Source organism: Neomonachus schauinslandi, chromosome 9 (assembly GCF_002201575.2).
Source record: "Neomonachus schauinslandi chromosome 9, ASM220157v2, whole genome shotgun sequence".
NCBI classification, from domain to species: Eukaryota; Metazoa; Chordata; class Mammalia; order Carnivora; family Phocidae; genus Neomonachus; species Neomonachus schauinslandi.
In genome coordinates this window covers 45092565-45116237 of record NC_058411.1, presented here as the reverse complement: position 1 = coordinate 45116237, position 23673 = coordinate 45092565, and the positions used below count along the sequence as shown (strand labels likewise).

At 35.9% G+C, this 23673-nt stretch overlaps 1 protein-coding gene across 3 annotated transcripts in view; it reads right to left on the bottom strand.

Moving 5' to 3' along the window:
• Positions 1-23673, bottom strand: part of DDHD1 (DDHD domain containing 1) — a 94582-nt gene that overhangs the window by 4074 nt on the left and 66835 nt on the right. For 2 of the 3 annotated variants that reach the window (XM_044917771.1, XM_044917770.1), the window contains 5 exons: positions 16069-16331; positions 14584-14659; positions 8774-8923; positions 6620-6872; positions 5415-5606 (listed from right to left, as the gene is read on the bottom strand). In XM_044917771.1, the coding sequence (XP_044773706.1) occupies positions 5415-5606; positions 6620-6872; positions 8774-8923; positions 14584-14659; positions 16069-16331 (934 nt within the window). Of the gene's footprint in view, positions 1-2550; positions 2635-5414; positions 5607-6619; positions 6873-8773; positions 8924-14583; positions 14660-16068; positions 16332-23673 lie in introns of all 3 variants that reach the window. The other variant, XM_021701322.1, reaches the window with a different exon arrangement.

Sequence of the window (23673 nt, the reverse complement as noted above, 5' to 3'; positions counted from 1 at the left end):
TCTTAACTTTCCTGGAGAGAAATTTTCAAAAACTTAATCTTAACAGTTATCTTGGGGGCACCAGGGCGACTCAGTCAGTTAAGTGTCCAACTCTTGGTTTTGGCTCAGGTCATGGTTTCAGGGTCATGAGATAGAGCCCTGAGTCGGGCTCTGCGCTCAGTGGGGAATCTGTTTGGGATTCTCCGTCTTCCTCTCCCCCCCCCCTCCTCTGGCTCTAACAAATAAATAAATCTTAAAAAAAAAAAAAAAAAAGCTATTTTAAGTAATAATTACGGTCATAATTGCATGATTTTTGGCTACAGGCAGACACCAAGAAAAATACTAGTAAAGGAAATTGTGTTTTCAAATCACTGGCAAAAGATTCTTTCATAATAAAAAAGATTATGCTGAGTTCTTGTTGGTAAATTATGTCTTATTTTTGTGCTGCCTCAGTTCAGCTATACATTTCATGTGGTTAGGTGTCTGACATTCAAGGAATATCTATATTTTGTGAATTGTTATAATTTCAAATATATTTAAGAATACTCTCCAGCTGTCCTTTATTTGAAAAAACAAGAACTCTGGGGCGCCTGGGTGGCTCAGTCATTAGGCATCTGCCTTGGGCTCGGGTCATGATCTCAGGGTACTGGGATGGAGCCCCGCATCGGGCTCCTTGTTCGGTGGGGAGTCTGTTTCTCCTTCTCCGTCATACCCCCGCCTTCATTCACTCTCGCTCTCTCAAATAAATAAAATCTTTAAAAAAAAGGAAAAAACAAAAACTCTAAAATGAGTTTTGTAATCAGTTTTCATATCTGCCAAAATAATTTCCCAATATTAATCTATCCTGAAAGATACTCAAAATACCTCATGTTTGAGAACAGGTGGGCTTTATGGGTAAATGTAGGCTCTATGGGTAAATCTTGAATACAAAAAACTCCAGGAGATGGGCAGATTTGTTGGACCCTCTACAATCTGGTTTAAGAAACTTTTCCAATCCTATTTAGAACGATTCCCTTCCGTTTAACTAACTTCTGGTTCTCTACATACCCTGTGCTTTGCTTATGCTGTTTTTTCTCCTGAAACATCTTTTTATCTCTGCATGTCCAAATCCTACTTCCACAGAGCCTTTTATGATTTTCCTACCTGAAAGCATTTTCTCATTCCCTAGAACTGACAGAGTCCTTTACCTGTACCTTTGTTATGTGGCTCATCATATTCTACCATATACTATAATTATTCATGTAGTTATTCACCTCCCTACTAGAATATATATATATTCTCTAGAAAATATTTAATTTCAACACCGGCATTTACATCTTTGTGGGCAGTACTGAAGTCTGTTTCATATTGGTATCTTTTCTAGTGACAAGCTTGGTACCTTGACGATGGTAAACCTTTAACAAGTAATTGTTAAATGAAAAAAAGCAGGGGAAGAGAAATAGAAGCCACACACATATTACCATTTGAGTCAGTTTGGTGTAGTTATGATTAGTGGTCTAGTTGCCTAGATAGTTGGGATCGTTTTAAGATGGTAGATAAAAGGGCTACTTGAATGCACGATAAATGAGTGGATTAATTTTCCTTCATCCAATTAAATATGCAAAATGCACAAATCAAATAATTTCTTCATAGATTTGACTAACTATTTACATGAGTGGGGCCAGGGAGAGCACTTACATAAGATCATTCCTTGGAGGGAAATTCATGAAGTTACAGCAACACAAACTGTTGCTAGGGAGCAAAAAAACCCGAATCTGTTTGTTATATTAAAATATTGTTTTGGAATTTTTATCGAGTTTTTTTTTTTCTTTTAAAATAGAAAAAAAAGTATGGGATATTAACAGTTAAACAGAGAAGTTGTAAAATTAGATGCAGTTAAAAATCCAAGGAAAAACTTGTAACATATTTTTTGTTAAAGACAAATCCAATATTTAAAAAAAAAAAAGAAAAAGGAAAAAGAGAGGAGCTGTGGAAAAAGGAATGAAAGTTAATGATAAAGTGATTTTAAACTAAGATAAATCCTTAGTGATACATTTAGAATCTGCTGAAAATTAAAAGACTGAAAATATCTCTTACATCCCAAACCACTAATTTTTAAAAGCAACCCTACCCCTCTTAAAGAAGGTTAAATATTTGTGCATACCTACAGCCCTAAGGAGTAATATTACTGACACCTGAAATAACTGGGAATGATTGCATATCTTATATTATGAAACCTTTTTATATCTAAATGTCTTACATGAAAAGAACAGTGAACCTCTCTGAAGCCTTTAGGACAATAAAGAAGGAAAACAGACTAATGCTTTTCTTCCCTCTCTATAAGGTTCCTTCTTTGTAGGAACGTACAGGAGTATCATTTTAGCACATTGAGTGGCTAATCAATACTTGAGTTTCAGGACCACTACTACTTAAGATTAGAAAATACAGGAAGAAAATATATATAAAATAGTCTATAATGGTGACATTCAAGCTGATCTCACAGAAGAATTGATGAAATTTTTCAGTGAGCAGAAGACCTCTAAGTAGATCATTTTCATAGTATTCTGGCGCTATTCCTGACATATACCATACCGAGGGTATTATCTTTATTCTGCATTACATTTTCCGGAAAAAGAAGTTGTGGGAGATTAAAGAACGATTCCTGAAGTCTGAAATCTGTGAAAAAAAAAACACAAGATGCTGTAAAGTGTTGGCTGAAAATACAAGATGCTGTAAAGTGTTGGCTGATGGCTACAAAGGGTCTTCAATGATGTAGTGGTCAAAAGTTAGAATACTACTCCCAAATATGCTGATTAAACCTAGCATACATAAAGAAGTACACACTTTGGTTTTTATGAAGAGCTCTTTCATGGAAAATGTAAGCATAATTAACTTTGAAATACAATGTCATAATCTGTTGACACCCAGATACCTCCAAAATTTATAGCTCACATAAATTCTAATGTAGAGGCAAAACATGCTAAAAGAAACAGACTTTTTTTTTTTTATATATAATATGTTACAAACACAGAGGAGCACAAGAAATGGAACCATAAAACCACCGTATATAAGCCTGGACTTTTCAAAAGAAATGAAGAATAGCTATCTAAGATGCTTCAACTTGATGACAATAAAGTGGTTTCAACGGACAACACACACATACTCTTCAAAGAGAGAAACCCAGATTGATTCATGAATTCAAAGTCTGTGTCCATCTTACCTTCAAAAAGCAAGAGAATCTGAAGCTTCAGAATAAAGGTTATCAAGAAGAACTGAGGCAATCAGTGTGAGCAGAAAGAAGGAAGGAAGCCAGAATCACCTAGTCATGATGACCAAATTCCAGAAAGAAGATTTAAGGAAGAAAGGCTTTATGATTTGCAAGATACAGCAAGTATGACATAAGGAATGTCTAAATCAGGATTACATAGAAAAGTGTATTATTGAAGCAAGTCTGAGAATTAGTAAGGCAAATCTTGGGAATTTGGTTTAAAACGTGGAATTCTATAGTAGTTTAATTTTAATAGCTACATCGATGTCTAGAGATAAATATATGTTAACCAAGAGTTACCATTAGCTCATATTTAGTGGAGTCTATAGTCGACAAGGTATTTACCATTAGGACCAACAAAGAATTTATATGCAAGAATGACAGAAAGTGTATTGTTAAGCTATCAAAATATAATGATGCAATATAGCTAAGCACCTCTATAACTGCTGTCCTGAAAGAAGAGAGAGGTTTCTCTATTACCATTTTGAAATTACTATGTTAAACAGTAAAAAGACCTAAAAAACAGCTTTCTTCCCTCAGATACCATAGATTCTCTCTTTATGTCTTCATTACCCTTTCTCGGGGGCATTAACATTACAAGGAATTGTGACTTTTTACCTGCCATCTTACAAAATTCTTTGAAAGTATTTTTCCTCGGAAGTTTAGAGTTTTGACTTCGGCATGTCACAATAGAATTTTGTATTTTTACAGTCACATTTCTGGTATTAAATAGAAGTAAAAACTTAAGTCAGCAATAGTATAGGAACTTATGTAAGAAACTAAAAAATGAATTTTGTACAAATATCAAAGTCTAAAATGAATTTTCTAGGCAGTGTTCAAAAGGCTTACAATTATAAAATTTTCAGTACTCAGAGTCTGACATAAATAGGATTAAGTTAAAAAAATGTTACTGGCCCAAATAGGAATGTCCAAGTCAGGAATGTCCAGGATAATTCCTTCTGGAGTGGGCCTGACTGTGGAGAAAGATCCAGCCTCTAGGACTGCCACATCTGAGTTTCCTTTTTAAGTACGTTTTATGGATGGCAATGGATGCTGGTCATTTTAAAATTTAGAGTAGCAGACACAGCAAGAAAATAAGGCTACAAGTATCTGAAATAAAATCTGCTTAAACATTTATTGACAAAAGGAAGGAAAGCTTTCTGCTGGCTATAGTTACAAAAAGCAGCTAGTTTGAGAATCCACATTTCCTTACGTAAATCAATAGAAAAATAGGACTTACTAGTCTTATTTTAATGGACACTTAAATATAAGGTTCAAATTTAGACCCTTGGAATTAGATATATATAATAAATGTGTAAGAGTTTCACAACTATTCAAGATCTTAAACCTTAGAAATCTAGTGGAAAAAATTAAATAAAGCTCCATGGTAATGCTAAGTCCAGCATAACTATCCATTCATTCACTTACTTCTTGAATATCTACTTTTGCTAGATAGCTGGGATAGGATTGAAAGCCATACAGCAGATCCAATACAATAATATAAGCCTGAAAGTCTTATAATTTGGTTGGATGAAGGGAACTGTGGAATTAGCAGCAGGATGGTTTTGGCATAGTGGCTTTTAAAAAGTATCAAGAATAGGGCGCCTGGGTGGCTCAGTTGGTTAAGCGACTGCCTTCGGCTCAGGTCATGATCCTGGAGTCCCGGGATCGAGTCCCGCATCGGGCTCCCTGCTCGGCGGGGGGTCTGCTTCTCCCTCTGACCCTCTTCCCTCTTGTGCTGTCTCTCATTCTCTCTCTCAAATAAATAAATAAAATCTTTAAAAAAAAATAAAAAAATAAAAAAAAATAAAAAGTATCAAGAATATACACAGTATAGGTTTGAAGCAGTTAAATTAATTTTTAAGGCCATATTATAAAAACTACTTCGTAAAAATCAGGGGGTGCTCACCCCGAAGAGATTTGTTTTATACTTGATGTTTAAGACACCTTGCCACCAGGCGCTGATTATTAATAATTCTTAACTATTAAGTCACCAATGCAGAGAGTAATACTGCATTTACCTGGGAATTACACTTAAAAATATAATCAAAGGAAAGCATTTTTTCTTTAAAAGCTAACTTATGCTTTAGAGTTAGAGTTGACTGCTCCTGTCAGTATCTTCATCCTCTGTGCCTCAAGTTGTTAAGAGATAGGGTATAAACGTAAGGAAAGAAGAGTATGAACTAACATGCAGAATCCAGAAAGCCAGAACTGCTGTGTGGAAGGATCTGTGTTGCAACAGTGGTCGTGGGAAGCGAGGCAACTGGCTTCTTCTCGTCTTCTACTGAGTCTTTTGATGCCTCAGACGACTGTGATGTAGATGAACGTCCAAATCTTGAGAACAACATTCCTCCAAGGCCCTTTCCAATGCTAGCGGCCCCTGTATTTCACACAACAGGGCAGTCAGTCTGTTGAATCACACCACATACCAAGCTACAGAGCACTATCCACAGTTACAGCCACCTGGCAGAGGAACCAAGCCCTAGTCATATTTTTCCAGGGTGGGAACATAGGAAAACTGCAATTTATATTGTAGGTTTCTAAGTAAAAATGGTGTTGAATAGAATGAGAGTTGTACAAACTGTAGGAATATAGCTTACAAAAAAAAAAGAATAAAGATTCTATTTTATTCAAGTGATCATTGTTTATTCAAGTGTTTGGTAAGATTAAAAACTTTAATAACAGAACCATGCCATTGACATGGGTATGTATTTATTATTGATATGCTTTACTACTAAAATTAGGTGAATATTTTATAAAAAGCTATCATAAACAATCTGTATGACAAAGTGAAATATCAATGAAACGCCTATTTATAGTGCCATCTTGTGGCATTTTATATTAAGACAACCCGTAACCAAGAGCAATGGACTAATTCAAGTGGCACATAATTGAGCTCCAGGGCTACACCAAACACTGTGGCTGGTGTTGGCAATCATTTAGAGAAATTAAATATCCTTGTTGCCCCCAGGATGGACCCGGTTTGAAAGACTGTTAAGACACAAAGTGGGGAACTCGTTGGCGGGGGCACCCTTAGAACTCAAGTATTCCCTCATTTTACAGATGAGGAAGCAGACCATTAAAAATGATGTGACTTACCCAAGATCTCACAGTAGGTGGCAAGGCCAAGATTAAACTGAGGGTCTTGATTCCCAGACCTTCCCCTGAATATCCAGCTATCTCATAGTCTAAAACTACAAGATCTGATCTAATTAGAGAACATTTAGGGCTTTTGGCTCTCAGTATGAACAGTGAGAGGGTAGTTAATCCTAAACACAGGGATTAAGTGTTGGATGTTTTGTAATACAGAGAGTATTTTCAAGTACCCCAAATTTAATGCCTATCTAAAAAAGTGCTTATATTTACTGATAAGAAATACTTAAGAGAAATTACCTAATATACTTGCTTTGCCTATATTTGTTATAGATTCCCCATAGTGTCGGCGGGACAAGACTGGTGAGGTCACAGGGCTTGGTATTGTTGAAATGCCTTCATTCTCTGAAATTGAGGTAGGTTCTTTTGCTGGATGGAGAAAGCTTGGCTTCATGTACTCATAAGGTAGAGGATTGGAAGTATTATACCAGTGGATCTGGACAGGTGAAATGTTGCTGTAGTGTTTCAGTATTAACGGTTCTAATCTATAAGCCTTGATTAAAAAAAATTCAAAGAAACACAACATTAAGGCACAATGGTTGGATTTTACTAAACTGTTTATTCTTATTCTATTGCCTGCTCAGCAGACCTTAGGGAATTTAAAAAAACCAGGTATTTCTAACATGCATTCCTATTTGTTTACTGTTAATAATATGTAATTGGTCTAATTATATATCCTTAATGATGAGATTATTAAGAAACCAATTAGTGTTGGTCTAAGCTAACAGTGCCCGTTAATTTGTTTTTCAGAGAAACATTCATTTTTATTGTATTCTGATATCATCTAACAATTAGATTTATGTTAGTCTCAACAACAAAGCTGAAGCAGTAAACATAAACTAGAACATGATAAATAAGGTCAATCTGTAATATTTTAGGAGCTCTCAGTAAGCTCTTTTTTCAAATACATTAACATAGTAACAGCACAAATTACATGCTGATAGAAGACCATTTGTCTAACGTGAAGAAGGGATGATATAGCAGAAAAGGTAATGAATGGATTTGGCCAATTAGAATTAGAATTCCCCAAGTTCATATTCCGGCCTCTGTTGCTTATTAAGTGTATGACACCTACTGAGTTGCAAGGTCTCAGAGACACTGTTTCCCGAGCTATAGGAAGGAGATTACTGCTTCCTACCTCACAAGGATGTTGAGGAACAGATAACGTTTTTAAATACTGCCTAGCACAGTTCTGACACAAACTTTATTAAAAAAAATTTCACTTAAAAAAGTCACAGGAAAACTATAAAATGAATAATAAAAATAACTTAAAATAATACAATGACTTTGGAGCCCCCCTTTATAATATAACAAAGTTAAGATTATACCCAGAATAGGGTATACAATGAAGAGAGTTCCCCTATGAACTCTCACTTTCAAGTTATAAGGCAATGAGTAAAATGAATGTATATTAATGAAATACTTAATGTCTAGCTGGGTGTTTTCACATATATTTTACTTAATACCAACAACCTTATGAGGTAAAATATTATCATCTGCAACATACAGATAACAAACAGTCTCAGGAGAGACTTGGCCAAGATTGTGCCGTCTGTATTTGAATCTAATACTAGTTTCCAACTCAGTGAAATTTATTTCTTAAATATAGCATTTTTGATTCTTTAACATATAGGAAATTTTCTAAAATTCTTGTATTTAATCAATGTTATATTTACTTGGTACCAGCTAAAGATCTTTTAAAAGACAAAGCTATTTTTCTGAGAATGAATGCTATTTAAAATGGTTTGTTTTAAATTTAGTTATACCTAACCTTGTCCCCAAAAAGGATTTAAGGAAGCATTTTTCTCATCTAAAAATCTTACTTGGTATTACATGGTCTACCTGGATGCAAGATCACTGGAGTATTTACATTAAAAAATTATTAACAGTACAAACATAAGAAAGAATATAAAAACCTCAAATTTTATAATCCCACCAGGCTAAAATAAATTCATCCATTTTTTCATGTTTAACACATAATATTAAAATATTTTCATTTCTAAGGGGACCTACCAGACACATTTCAATATTGTAGCATGCTTTCGAGAAAGAAGAGTTTAAAGTGGGATTTTAAAATTTATGGTTCCTGGGTTATTGGTATCACAACCGGTAATGGTTTAACAGTTAAGAAGACTCCTGTTCCAGGTATTAATTGTCCAGAGATAATATTTTCATTATGCTATTACACTATAACATAAACAGATCATCTCTAAGGTATTTTCTGAGACCTATAAATTAACCAACACACAAATGTCTTAAAAACAGGAATCTATGAAAATATAATCAGATAAATGAACTAATTTCTCATTAGTTCAGGTGTACCTTGCAATATTTCTTATAGAGTCTTTAGGAATGGTTAGTATTGAGGGAAAAACATCCGTAACTGCAACTCACCACTGGATCTGTTGGATGAAAAATATTTAGTAACCGGTTACAAATTTCTCTGGGCAAAATATGGTCTTGACTTCCAGTGTTTCCTGGGCGGATGCCACGCAATGCCAAGAAAACTGCTAGTGGGGATCCCATGCAGAAGAAATTCTCAACCTAAAACGATAAAGTTATCCTAAATTTTAAAACCGGTGAAATGCTTTTCAGCAGAATTTGGGCACAATATAATACATGGTAAAAATGCGAATAAAATTATCTTCAAAGTCTTTTTTCATGAGCTTTGTTCAGATGGTATCCGCATTACTTGTTAATTATATGCCAACCATTATTCTAAAAATCTATTTTCAGAAGCAACGTCTTTTTCCTTAAATCTAATAGAAAACAAAGAATGAGAAGAATGAGGAAGACCGCCTTAGTTGCATTAAGCTACTATTTTGTGTTAAGTAATATTTTAGGTGCTGTGAAGTCTACAAAGACCAATAAGGCAGAACTTCTGCACTCAAAGAGTTTACAATCCTGTGGGGGAGGCAGAATAAAATAAATGAATAGAGAGAAAGACTGCTATAAGAGAGTAAAGAAAAGGGGCGCCTGGGTGGCTCAGTCAGTTAAGCATCTGCCTTCGGCTCAGGTCATGATCCCAGGGTCCTGGGTTCAAGACCCGCATCGGGCTCCTTGCTCTGAAAAATGGTGTTGAATAGAATGAGAGTTGTACAAACTGTAGGAATATAGCTTACAAAAAAAAAAAGAATAAAGATTCTATTTTATTCAAGTGATCATTGTTTATTCAAGTGTTTGGTAAGATTAAACACTTTAATAACAGAACCATGCCACTGACATGGGTATGTATTTATTATTGATATGCTTTACTACTAAAATTAGGTGAATATTTTATAAAAAGGGAGCCTGCTTCTCCCTCTGCCTGCCACTCCCCCTGCTTGTGCTTTCTCAAATAAATAAAAGAATAAATAAATCTAAAAAAAAATAATAAGAAAGAAAGGAATAATTCCAACTCTGAGGGTGTTTACACAGGAAGAAGCATGTTTTTCCCACATTGTGTGAAGTTTTTTTTTATTCCAGTATAATTAACAATGTTTGTTGGTTTCAGGTGTACAATATAGTGATTCAACAACTCTATATAGAACTCAACACAGTAAGTGTATTCTTAATCCCCTATACCTAGTTCACCCATCACCACCCCCCCACACCTCTCCTTGGCAACTACCATTTAGTTCTCCGTATTTAAGGGTCTATTTGTTTGTCTTTTTGTTTGTCAATGTGTTTCTTAAATTCCACAAATGAGTGAAATCATAAAGGTATTTGTCTTTCTCTGACTTATTTCACATAGCATTATACCCACTAGATCCATCCATGTTTTGTAAAAGGCAAGATTTCATTCTTTTTTAAATGGCTAATATTCCATGGCATATATATATACATATATATCTATATATATATCTCACATCTTCTTCATCCATTCATCTATTGAGGGACATTTATGTTTCTTCCATAATTTGGTTATTATAAATAATGCTGCAGTAAACACAGGGGTGCATCTATCTTTTCAAATTAGTGTTTCTGTACTCTTTGGGTTAGTACCCAGTAGTGGAATTACTGGATCGTATGGTATTACATTTTTAATGTTTTGAGGAACCTCCATACTGTCTTCCACAGTGGCTGCACCAGTCTGCATTCCTACCAACAGTCCACGAGGGTTCCTTTTTCTCCATGTCCTCACCCACACTTGCTGTTTCTTGTGTTGTTGATTTTAGCCTTTCTGACAGGTGTGAGGTGGTATCTCACTGAGGTTTTGATTTGCATTTCCCTGATGGGGAGTGATGTTGAGCACCCTTTCATGTGTCTGTGGGCCATCCGTATGTCTTCTTTGGAGAAATGTCTGTTCATGTCTTCTGCTACACAGGGAGGAAGCATTCAACATTGGTGATAAAAGGTAAAAAGGATTTCTACATTTGGGGCTGAGTCACTGGGCCAGACAGGAGGACACTTTAGATTGATAAAATCACTATGAACTAAGGCAGACGCAGGAGAGAACCTGGCTCAATTTAGAAAATAGAAATAGTCAGATATAGTTGAAAAATTGGGTGTCAGGAAAATGTAACTTGGAATGAGAATGTACAGAACCTTCACTATTTGATAAAAAAAGTAGGACTTAATTGATTTTATAGGTAGTAAAGAAGAACAGGATTTGACCCATGTCTTAAGTGGTTAGTAAACCTGGTAGTAGTGTGTGGATGAACTGGAAAACTGAGACTCCGGTGACTCAGAGACAAGTTAGGAAACTACTGAAAGTGTTTAAGCAAAAGATAATCTGAACTGGGCTGGACAAGATGTTCCATTCAGGGGCGCCTGGGTGGCTTAGTCATTAAGCGTCTGCCTTTGGTTCAGCTCATGATCCCAGGGTTCTGGGATCGAGCCCCGCTTCGAGCCCCGCATCAGACTCCCTGCTTGGCGGGAAGCCTGCTTCTCCCTCTCCTGCTCCCCCTGCTTGTGTTCCCTCTCTTGCTGTGTCTCTGTCAAATAAATAAATAAGATCTTAAAAAAAAAAGTTCCATTCAGAAATGGAAATGGGAGATGAGAGAGTGGAATCAACATGACCGAATGGAGATGGGGATGAGGAATGAGTCAGAGGCAAGTTACAAGCTTTGGGTCTGGCTGACTGGGAAGACAGTGGTTCATTTACTACAACAGGAAACTCTAGGTAAGTCCTGTTTTTGTTCAAGGTAAGTTTGAACTATCTGTAACATACCTAATGGGCCGAGATTTTAGGGCAAGAGATGGAGAGTTGGATATGTTCTCTCCCAAGTCCATGTGTCACCACTACAGAAGTGACATATAAAGCCAGAGAAGGGGTAAGATGGCTTAGGAATTGCACAGAGTAAGAGAGGGCTTTAGCTGGAGCTATGAGCAATGTCTACATTTGATTAGCAGGTGAAGGAGGCAGACTACAAATGGGAGAGTGAAAGGAAAAGGAGAACCAGGATAATGCAGTATACATGGAAGCCACGGGAGAGGGCTTCTAGAAAACTAGTGTGGTCAGCAGCACTGGATTATATACAGAACGTGACACCCCTTCCTCCTAAAGTTACCCTACGTCTCTCATATGTCCCATTATCCTGATGAGTGAGACATCCCCAATTCATCCTTCCCTCTCCTCCCCACATCAAAGAAGTTATTCCAACAGACTCTAACACTTCTCCTCATGGCCTCTCATCTGGACTGCACTGTAACTATATTGTCTCTGGCTTCAATTTTATGTACTTTTAATCTCTTCCCACCACTGCATCCGAAGTGATTCTTCTTTTTTTCCAAATGAATGACTATATATTTTGAAAATGGTCCTTTATGTTAAAGAAGGTATGAGAAAGTTTTTGTTTGTTTTTAAAGGACTGGGTAACTTCAATATGTCTGAAGAAAATTAACTTGTGTTAATTAAAATTATAGGAAAAAGCATTTGAAATAGTGAAACAGACGAAAACACCAATTTTGAAAGGAAAAGATAATTAAGATAATAAAGGAAAGAAAGATACAAAAAATAGTTGAGATAGAAGAGAAGCTATGTAAATCCTTTCTTTCTTCTTTTCTTTTTTTTTTTCTTTTTGTAAATCCTTCTGCTTGATACACACACATATATACATATACACCCTAGCAAAATGCTTTATGCTTTGGTCAGGCATTTCATAAATGTTTGTTAAATTCCTACATCCCTGGAATGAATAACTTTTCTTTATGATTGGAATGCAGTTTCACAAACACACCAGTAATTATTCTAGGAGTAATGATATCTACATCCATCAAAGAATTTTAAAGGTGAAAAAACGCTTCATTTAGTCTAACCTCCTCGTCCAGAGAGGAGTAAACAAATGAATTCGAGATTTTTTTTTTTTTTAAGATTTTATTTATTTATCTGACAGAGAGAGACAGTGAGAGCAGGAACACAAGCAGGGGGAGCGGGAGAGGGAGAAGCAGGCTTCCCGAGGAGCAGAGAGCCCGATGCGAGGCTTGATCCCAGGACCCTGGGATCATGACCTGAGCTGATGGCAGACACTTAACGACTGAGCCACCCAGGTGCCCCCAGATGAATTCGAGATCTTAAATGATTTGGCTGACATTACATAACCAGTTAGCAGCAAAGCTTCATGATCAGAAACAAAGTTTCCCACTCTCCAGACCAGTATTTGTCAATAGTTTGTTTTTTTTTTAAATTCAGTGGTCACCTGTAACAGATCTAACACCTGTATTCTCAAAGTAAATCCTCCTATTCTGTTCCTCTTAGATGTCCGGAGACCTAAATATTTGACAATGCATCAGATATTCCTTTTTAAATTTCAGATTTCTATATTTTTTATCCATGAGTCATTAAATAACAATTAAAAGTCCCTCTTATTAGACTACATATGACTGTTTTAGAAGAATACACAATTATAGTGTATAAGTTCTAGTAGTATGATATTTAATACTGAGAACCTAATGTACTTGGTGGATCATACTCAACTCTCCAGTAAAAATCCCAGGACTTGAAATAGAAGAGTTTACTTTTTCTATCAGATCATTTCTATGTATTTAACACATTGATTATATGTAATAATGGTGGCAGAGATGGAACTCAAATTCCAGGCGGGGATGTCTCCAAAGACCACGCTCATACGGTTTTTAAATATAAGTTGTAACTTTACCATATGGCTTTTAAATGTGTTAAGTTTAAAAAGAAAACATAAGTCATAGAGATAGGCTCAGTAAGAAAATTCTTACTGCTTTAAAAAAAAATTTCTGCATCATTCCATTACTTACCCTGGATATTAAGTTCCTGTGATAAAAGAAAGAGATTTCAAGAAGAGATAATATAGTACACTATCCTAGGGTAAACATTCAAAAGGAAATGAGTATTAGGGAACGTATGCCATGCTCCATTTAACACTGCAAACAAGTTCTCTGTTATTCAGCTATAGGCTGTGTCCTTTCCAACAGTCAGGTCAATGTCCACATCTCTCTGGTCACTTTTCATTCTTCTAAACCACTGCTTTCAACAGCTCCATTCTGATGCTCAAAAACCCTGAAAAGTTTCCCACTGTCCAATCAAATATAAGGTCTTTATTTCTAGCTTTTCCTGTTACCCCACAGCCCGTTGCCCAATCCTGTGCATTCTTTTTTTTTTTTTTCCCTGAACTAACCACATACACCCCATCTTGTGTTTCTGTCATATACTTCTCACTGAATGAAATGCCAACTTTCCATCCCTAAATTCATCACTAATTATACTTCTACTTATTTTTCTTATCAGCCACAACCAGCTGGTTACTAAGGTTTGTTAATTCTAAATGCTAAATATTTCCCAAATCTGTCTCTCTTTTTCTCTTCCCACTATTTGAGATTATTTCATGTTTCCTGTACTATGAAGTCATATTCCTCCACACCTTTGTTATGCTGTTTCTTTTACACAGAATAGCATTTCTCTTTTCCTCCACTTGGCAAAATCCAATTTACTGAGATCAAGTACAAATGTCATTCCTTTCTAAACCTTTCCGGGCAAAATTTAAACCCCTCTCTCATGTATGTGTCATCGATACACTGCTAATAGTATCAGTAACGCTGCGTTACAGATTCTGATGGTTGGGGAACCATCTTGTCCATTCTCTTCCTTGCAGAACTCCAAAACTAGCAATGTCCAATACACAATATGTGTTCAATATATATTCATTTGAAATAAAAATTCAGATTTCACTTGAGTGCTAATGTCATGCTTCAAATGATGTTTGAAAAGAAACAGATAAATAATGAAAATCTCATCTCTCTTTCCTTACCTTAAATTTTAAGGCAGGTGTTTGTGTCATGGATGATGCCTTCAATCCATGTAGCCGTTCTTCTATTTCTCTCAGCCTAGGAAGCAGTATGAGATTATGTACTAATATTTATAATTTCATAAATATTAGATGCTCACTAGTTCACTAAAGAAAATGATGACCCATTATCCAATCCCTAAAATTAATCCCTATTGACAGTATTTAACAAATGCACCTGCTGCAGTCTATAAATATTTATAAAATGATTAGTAAAAGTACCCCTACTCTTCATAATAGTTGCTGTTAATAGCTCTTTGGGAGGATCCTTCAGAAAAATGTGAGGCAAATACAAGCATATATACATCTTAAATAAAAAAGAATCACACCGAATGTTCATACCATATACACTGTTCCATGTCTTTCTTTTTTTCTACATTTAATAGTGAATCTTGGAGGTCTTTTCATTTCATTGCCTCCTGATTTACTTCAATCTTTGTAATAGCTGTGTAATTGTCCTTCATACAGATCAGATCAACCACAGTTTATTAATCCTTCTCTGCTGATTAACATTTGGGTTATTTCAATTTTTTCCCATTATAATGTTCTGTATCTACTTACATTTAATAAATAACAGAACTAATTTTTTTTAAAGGTTCAGTTCATTTTCTAAACCTCTTTTTTTTTTTTTTTTTTTACTGGATTTTATATCTCAAATGCTACTCTGAGGCTTGCTTATATTTTCTTTCAAAACTATAATTATTTTGACACTACAAAATTTATGTATCTAGCCTATGGTACTTAATAATATTCTAAATGAAATCCTTAGGCAACTTCTATAAGACTAAAACAAATCCAAGGCTTCCTGAAAAGAAGTTTTAGTCAACTAAATTGGTTGTTTTTATATGATGCTAACTATCAGAATCAGTGACTTTTCACTATTCCACTAGAACTGATGGGCTGCATTAAGAAGACAAAGAATAGAGCAATATGTAACTACAGATGAAGATAGGAATGTGTTAAAGAATTATAAGATAGTATCAGGAAGGCCACAAGTGATCAAATAATTGTAAATCTGTGAAAAAATTTATGTGCCAAGGAAAAAAGGGTTTTAAAATTATTTTCAGAATAGTAAGACAGACAAAGGCCCATCTCTAAGATTCGTAAAAACTATGAAGGATTATAAACTGGTAAACATTTTCGATAAGGATTCTGTGTGGTGACTCAGGTTGGAGTAAGTTTTAGGTTTCACTCCTAATAAATTGTGAAGAAGAGATGGAAGGAAAAATAAGATGATGACAAAACAACTTATTTTGTGCTATTGGAACACACATGCAATTAGCATGAAAATTAACAAAAGTCTCTAGCTGATTAGGCATCTAATAATCTTCGCACTCCGAATAATATATTTTTCTTTATCATGAACATCTTACAGTGTTCTCCTAAGAAGTCCAGTAATTCCACAAACACTTTTAAAATGCTTTGAAGAGACTAGGTAGGGTATTTTACCGTCGCTTTGTTATATAGAGTTCATCCAGCAGATGTCGTTCTTCATAGCTCATCCATCGTTCATCAGGCAACTCTTCTTCCTTCTGCAGCAACTGTTCATAGAGTCGAACTGGATTCCAGCCAGTCATTATGTCATAAGTGATTACACATCCCAAAGAATGTGACACTATTGAGACTTTACCCCCTTTTTCTTCAAAGTCTGGATTCCGAGAACAGAAAAGGGAATATAATCGATTCAGCTCTTGCTGAAGGCCTTTAACTAGCTGTTTGAAATAAGAAAACATTATCATATTAGAGTAGTCACTGACTTTGCTATAAACTTTATTTCTAAACCCAAATACATTAAGAAAGAAAAACAGATGTTACTGGCCAAATATACCTAAATCATTAAAATTAACTCAGGTGCTTCAAAACCTTGCAGAAAATGAAAAAGTATACATAATGTGTAATCCATCTCATCGCTAAGGAATGAAAGCAGATATTACCACCTAGATGTCTTCACGGTCCTTAAAGCAGCTATAAACGCCAGCAGTTTCAGAGATTAAAAAACAAAGTTCCATGCAGAGTCCAGTAAGTTTCCCAAAGAGCCCCTTCAAATTTCTTCTTCATTGCAACTCATTCTTATGCTATTCTAAACTTTTGTATCTTGTAGTTTTAAGCTATAGTAAATTTTAGAGAAAGACTATCTGGGTTTATGCTAACAGGTGTGCTAACATATATGTTATGACATTGTGCATTTAGATAAGAGTAAGGTAATGAAAGGCCATTGTATGATTGAAAAAAAAGCTAACATGGATATCTACTCGATATTCCAAGATTCCCATTAAGTTGGCAATATGGATATGAGTGAAATGTTGTTTCATGTGGCTGCAAAGCAGGGCTTTTTAAGGCTTAAGGTTAGTAATGTGAGAAGTACCTTAGTCATTTTTCTTTGTAAAATTGCTTCCTTTGAAATTTAGCTTTAACAAATATTAACTGAAACAGCCCATAAAGTCAGAAAGATGTTTGTTTGTTGACCAACCCATACTGGGCCCTGACGGAGTTTTAAGGCAGTCCTCTCCTCACCCTACCATTGCTTACTACTATGTGATTATAAATTTCCTGCCTGTTATTAATTTACTTCCTCATTTCAGTACTTCTTAGAATGCCAGCCGCCGCTCTGACGTACAAATATTACTTATGTGTTACTTCTATTTTTGGTCTTGTTATTCCATCTCAAGAGGCAACTAGCCTCCGCTAGATTTTACTGAACATTTTCTACCTGCTGACATTAACTGAAAATCAGTTGAGCATTCATGCTTGGCAGGATTAGCAGGGACAGGAACGAAGGCATGGTGCTCTCTCCTGACGGTTGGCATCACGGGACTCTACAATGCAATACTGAGGTCTGCTTAAAGCTACTGAAAGCATGTGTTGGGTCTGATGAAATATATTCAGCCAATGAGAGAAGAGAAGGATAGGAGGAGCTGCTAGCATGTAGAAGGGTGATAAGCTGCCTTTTCTCTAGGGAGAAATGCAAACAAAGCTTATACTTTAACTGGACATTTTTTTTTCTTGGGAAAAGCCAACTCCAACTTTCAAAGTGCATGAGAATCACATGGAGGGCTTGTTAAAGACAGATCGCTAGGCTCCAATCCAGAGTGTCTGATTCAGCAGTTCTGGATACCACATTTTAGGAACTACTGCCTTAAGTGGCAAATGCATATAAAAACCTTCTAAGACGTGGGTTGTAGATAATTCCAGTCAATATAGTTTAAGGAGTATGCAGTGCGATAAGAATTACAGGGCTCTGCTCAAAGGGAGTTATAGTGTAATGCTCTGGACTTAGCTTTGACAAGAATATCAAGTAACGTTAAAATTTGTAATTTTCTTGATTCATAATCTACATGAAAGGAGGTCCAGAAAAACCTAACATACAGACAAGATAAATTCCTTCAAAAGCAACATTTATTAATAGTTTTTACTTTTGAAGTCCTTGATTTTAAGACTTACACTATGGAAATCTAGAAACACTAAAAGATATATACTTAAGTACTCTGGCAAAAGGTATCCAATCTTTTTGTTTTAAAATACCACCTTCCCCATCAAAATTTAAAAATTAAAAAAAGGGAAAAGATCTACCAGCATCTCTACCAATGAGTAACCTATTTCATATCAAAAAAATTTTAAAGCACTTCTCACTATACCCAATACTTCAGTAATCATATATGGATAACAAAACAAGGGTAAATATCCAAGACAGAGAAAGTCTATTTGATGTTAAAATATTTCACCATGACACAGAATGGACAGTTTCTGGAGAGCTGATGCTTTCATCTATTTTAATAATCATATGCTTGAATATAAGTGGTCTTCATGTTTCTTTATTAGAACATATTTAGATATGGTAGCATTTTTAATCTTTGCCCATAGCTTACACAAACAGGAATGTTTGTGTTCCAAAACATGATGATTTTGAAAGCCAAGTTTTAAACAGTTGTGCATTACCTTGAAATGCTTTTATAAATCATCCAGTCAGCAGAAAAAGGAAAACTCCACCTCTATTTTGTGTCCACAAAGTCCACACTAACTAGGGTTTTTTCTCCTTCTCCTCGCTGATCCAATTATATTCTCCCAGCTAAGATCCCTTTGTGACCAAGTATATTCATTTGAGATATATGAACCAAGATTAATGATATACCCTGTGATATTAATTTTATTAGCTCTACAATATTATCTAATCAAGTCAGCTAGCCTCTCACACGGTAGGCAATTGATGGCTCTTCAAAAGCTTAAGAGTTTTTAGTTCTCATAACTGCTGCTTTAAAAGTTAAAATTTATGAAGAAAATTAACCCAAAAGGAAAAAGCCAGCGGTTTCAACAGAGAATCCAAACCCACAAAGTATGGCTGATGAATATAATTAGTCCTTTGTCCTTCTCTCTGCTTCAGGAAATTTTAATGGGTAAAAGTAATTTAGAGAGTTTTAGTTATATGCATCAGTTGAATGATTTTCAAGTAATAACAACAAGAGATGTCCATGACCATTCTCTTTAAAATTTTTCATTTTTAAAAGTCATTGAAAAGAGATTTCAGATGTACAAGATGTATAGTTCTCTCTGGATTTTTCATGTTACTTTATTCAGGGTTAAAGTCAGGGCCAAAGGCTCTTTGATGATGTCTCTGTAGTCTGGATTAGCTTCTTTTTTAAATTTATTTTTATTTTTTTAAAGATTTTATTTATTTATTTGACAGAGAGACACAGCGAGAGAGGCAACACAAGCAGGGGGAGTGGGAGAGGGAGAAGCAGGCTTCCCGCAAAGCAGGGAGCCCGATGCAGGGCTCCCTGAGCCGAAGGCAGATGCTTAACGACTGAGCCACCCAGGCACCCCTAGTTTCCTTTTTTTAAATTGGTCCTTGGAAAGTATGACCTGAGAAGCACTAATTGATATACAAAACTTTTCCCTTAACCATGGCTTTTTAACAATTATTGGCACAATCACTAATTAGGGCCCTCCCATGAGCATCTCACAATCTTCAGTGAAAGGGGAACTAAGAGATGATCTAATTTAAGCTGCTGTGAATGAGTCCCTTCAGTGGCATCCCGGTTAAGTCTCTCGGCATCCACCCCAATGAGTATCTCCACTCTAAGGTGGATACTTCTAGTTTTTAAAAACTTTTTTCCAGTTTATTGTGATATAATTGACACATAACATTGTATAAGTTTAAGGTGCACAGCATAACGATATGATAGATGTATAAATTGTGAAATGATCACTACAAGTACGTTTAGTTAAAATCCATCACATTATTTACAATTTTTTCCCTTGAGACATTCCTGTTTTTTTTTAAGGCAGCTTTAGTTACTTACAAAGTTCTTCATTAGTAAACAAGCATGTTCCTTTCCATATTTTCTATCACTGATCTTTATTCACTTTCTAGAGTTAACAGAGTAAGTCTATTCCTTTTTTTTCTTAAATGGGAGCCCTTGAAATACACAAAGACAGATAGATAATTAATCACAACTTGAGAATCTAAGGATGAGGACTTGTACTGGGAACTTTATATACATTACATCTTTAATCCTCATGACAACCTTTGTCAGGTAGGTATCTTGTGTCCATCTTATAAGTGAGGAAGCTGTGACGGTGAGAAATGTGATTTAAGGTCACACAGCTAGTTAAGTGGCAGGTTTTGAATGGCATCTACTTTAACTCCAAAGGCTGACAGAAAGGGAAAAAAAGGCTCTTTCATATGCCTATTGAGTAAACCAAACAAGGTTCATTCACAGGCAAGATATAATTCTAAAGAATTCCTGATTTCTGTTATTTATCACTGCTTCCTTAAGGAAACATATACCGTTTAAAAATAATTTAATCCAGAATACAGGCTAACAACAACCCTGTGCTAAACGGGCTTGATTTGAAGAATCAGCTTTCCTTTTTTAACATTAAGAACGATTTCTGCTTGCTTCTCACTAAGTTTTCTTTTGTTCTTCACAATACCTTAAGCAATGTTTCCCAAATTTCCCTGATGGTATCACCTGAGGAACTGTTAAAAAACACAAATTCACAGGCTCTACCTCAGACCCACTGAATCAGAATCTCCAGGGAGGAGATCCTGGAAATCATTTTTTTCATTCCTTTTCTTAACCTTTTACCTGGAAATAATTTCTAACTTATAAAATGTTGCAAAAACAAAACAACAAACAAAAAACAACTCCACAAAGATCATCCATATATCCTTTACCAAAGGTTTATCTATTGTTAGCATTTTATCCTGTTTCTGTAGTACACACACCCATGTACATTTTTTTGTGAACCATTTGAGGATATATTACATATGTCATCATCCTTTACCCCCTAAATACTCCAGTGTATATTTCCTAAGACTAGGAATATTCTCTTCCATACTCAAAGTGTAGTAATCAACTTCATAAATTTACTTTGATATTTCATCTAATTTGATCTACCATCCACATTTTGTCAGATGATTTAATAACATTCTTTGTAGCATTTCCCCCCATCCAGTACAAGTTATGGTCTAGGATATGATGTTGTATTGAGCTATTCTGTCTCTTTAGCCTCCTTTAATCTGGAACATTCTCCACAGCCATTCTTCATCTTTCACAAGATTTACATTTTAAAAGAACACAGTCCCGGGCGCCTGGGTGGCTCAGTTGGTTAAGCGACTGCCTTCGGCTCAGGTCATGATCCTGGAGTCCCGGGATCGAGTCCCGCATCGGGCTCCCTGCTCGGCAGGGAGTCTGTTTCTCCCTCTGACCCTCCCCCCTCTCATGTGCTTGCTCTCTCTCACTTTCTCTCTCTCAAATAAATAAATAAAAAAATCTTTACATAAAAGAACACAGTCCCAGTCTCACTTTATTGGAACGTCCTCATTCTAGGTTTGCTTGATGTTTCCTAATGACTGGAGTACTGCATAAACGATGCTGTGTCCTCTGACTGTCCCTCATAACACCCAGTAAAGGTGTTGCCTAATTTCTCCACTCTATACCTGTTCCTTTTTTTAACTAATAAGCAGTGAGGATATACTTTTAAGACTATGCAAATATCTTGTTCCTCATCAAAATAATGCCCTCAATTAAGCATCCATTGACTAATCTTGCCCAAGCCTCTTTTACCTGATCCTACCACGACAGCGGCAAAATGAGTATTTTCCTCCAGCATTCCCTCCACATTTTTCAGAAAGCCCTTTGCATTTACTGTGGGCAAAGAAGCTTTCTCCCCCATTTGTTTATCTATTTGTAATCAACACGGATCATGAATTTTTTAGTGGTTTTATAACTCCTTATTATATTATCCTTATTATAATTCTATATTAAAATTACTATTACCAATTCCTTATAGTAAGTAATAATAATTACTTGATTATTTTGGTGCTCAAATTGTTCCAGATTTGGCCAGTGGGATCTGCCCCATCATTCTTTCGAGCATTTTCCTACCTTCTGTCATGACAAGTTGTTCCTACCCTACTCCAGGCCTGGAATCAGCCATTTTCCTAAGGAACCTCAGTTCTTCTTAGAAGGTAATAATAGTACTGGAGGCAAAGATCTGGGTGCTAGGTGTGCTCATTAGATTGGGGTATCCTCGCTTCTTGGCCCTTTCAATGCACACAGGTGGGAAATACATGCAAGTATATATATATACATACACACTTGAATATATAGATATCTATACACATCCACGTATTTTAAAAATCATGAATTCACATTTATACCTTTAATTCCAATAACCCCCACAAGACTGTTTTTTTTTTTGCCTGTATTTTTATGGAGTACCCCAAGTAATTGTTCTAGTTCAGGATGTCTGGGAAACTGGGAAACAGTGCTCAAGACTGATGATGAATCTCAACCACAAGTTCTCTGGTGCTTTTCCACAAAATTCAACTGGATTAAAAGACAAACTAATTTAAAATGCTGGGTGTTCTTGGGGCACCTGGGTGGTTCAGTTGGTTAAGCGTCTGACTTCGGTCCAGGTTATGATCTCAGGGTCCTGGGATGGCTGCATTGGGCTCCCTGCTCAGTGGGGAGCTGGGGAGCCTGCTTTTCCCTCTCCCTCTGCATCCCAGCCCCTGCAGGAGCACGCGTTCTTTCAAATAAATGAATAAAATCTTAAAAAAAAAAAAAAAAAAACCACTCTGGGTGTTCTCTATTTCATTTATCTTAGCTATCAGTTCCCTCTTTCTACTGGGTATCTGTTTTATTCAATTCCATTCCGAAGATAACTATTTTTGGAGATATAAGAGAGTAAAATAGAAAGTGACCACTTTCTCAGTCATCACTAGCCAATGGTCAGAGCTTTGAATCTGACACTTTTTCTAGTTTTTCCTGTTATTAATGTCAACTTAAAACTTTTTTTTAAACAGCTCTTAATATTAGTTTTGGGGGACATGTCTCAGTACATTTTACCCTTAAACATTCAGGATACCGGGCGCCTGGGTGGATCAGTTGGTTAAGCGACTGCCTTCGGCTCAGGTCATGATCCTGGAGTCCCAGGATCGAGTCCCGCATCGGGGTCCCTGCTCGGCGGGGAGTCTGCTTCTCCCTCTGACCCTCCTCCCTCTCATGCTCTCTGTCTCTCACTCTCTCTCTCTCAAATAAATAAATAAAATCTTTAAAAAAAGAAAAAAGAAAAAAAAAACATTCAGGATACCTTCTTAGGAAACCTACCAACCATATACCTGTTGTGTGTGTATAAGGTATACTTATGGTTTATGAGTGTGTGTGTGTGTGTGTATATATATATGTTATATGCTCTCAGCCATTCTCTCCTTTTTTCCCCCCCTTACTGGTTTCACTTGCAATACTATAGTTCACAATTTCCTAACCTTTAGGGCATATCCAATAATGGATATGAACATGTAAATTATTAGTATTCTACTTCATGAACCAGGCCTTCCTTTTTGGGTTAGAATGAAGTCCACTATAGTTTCTTTTTACTGTTTTTACTGTTTATTGTACTTTCTTTTATTGTTATCAAGCAGATCACGGCAGACTTTATCCCATACTGGGATACGACAATGAGGGGATATAGAAAGAGGAATGGTGAAAAATCCTGAGGGGATGGCAGCCCAAAGAGAAGGAAGTTCTGTGGCAATTAACCTAATAT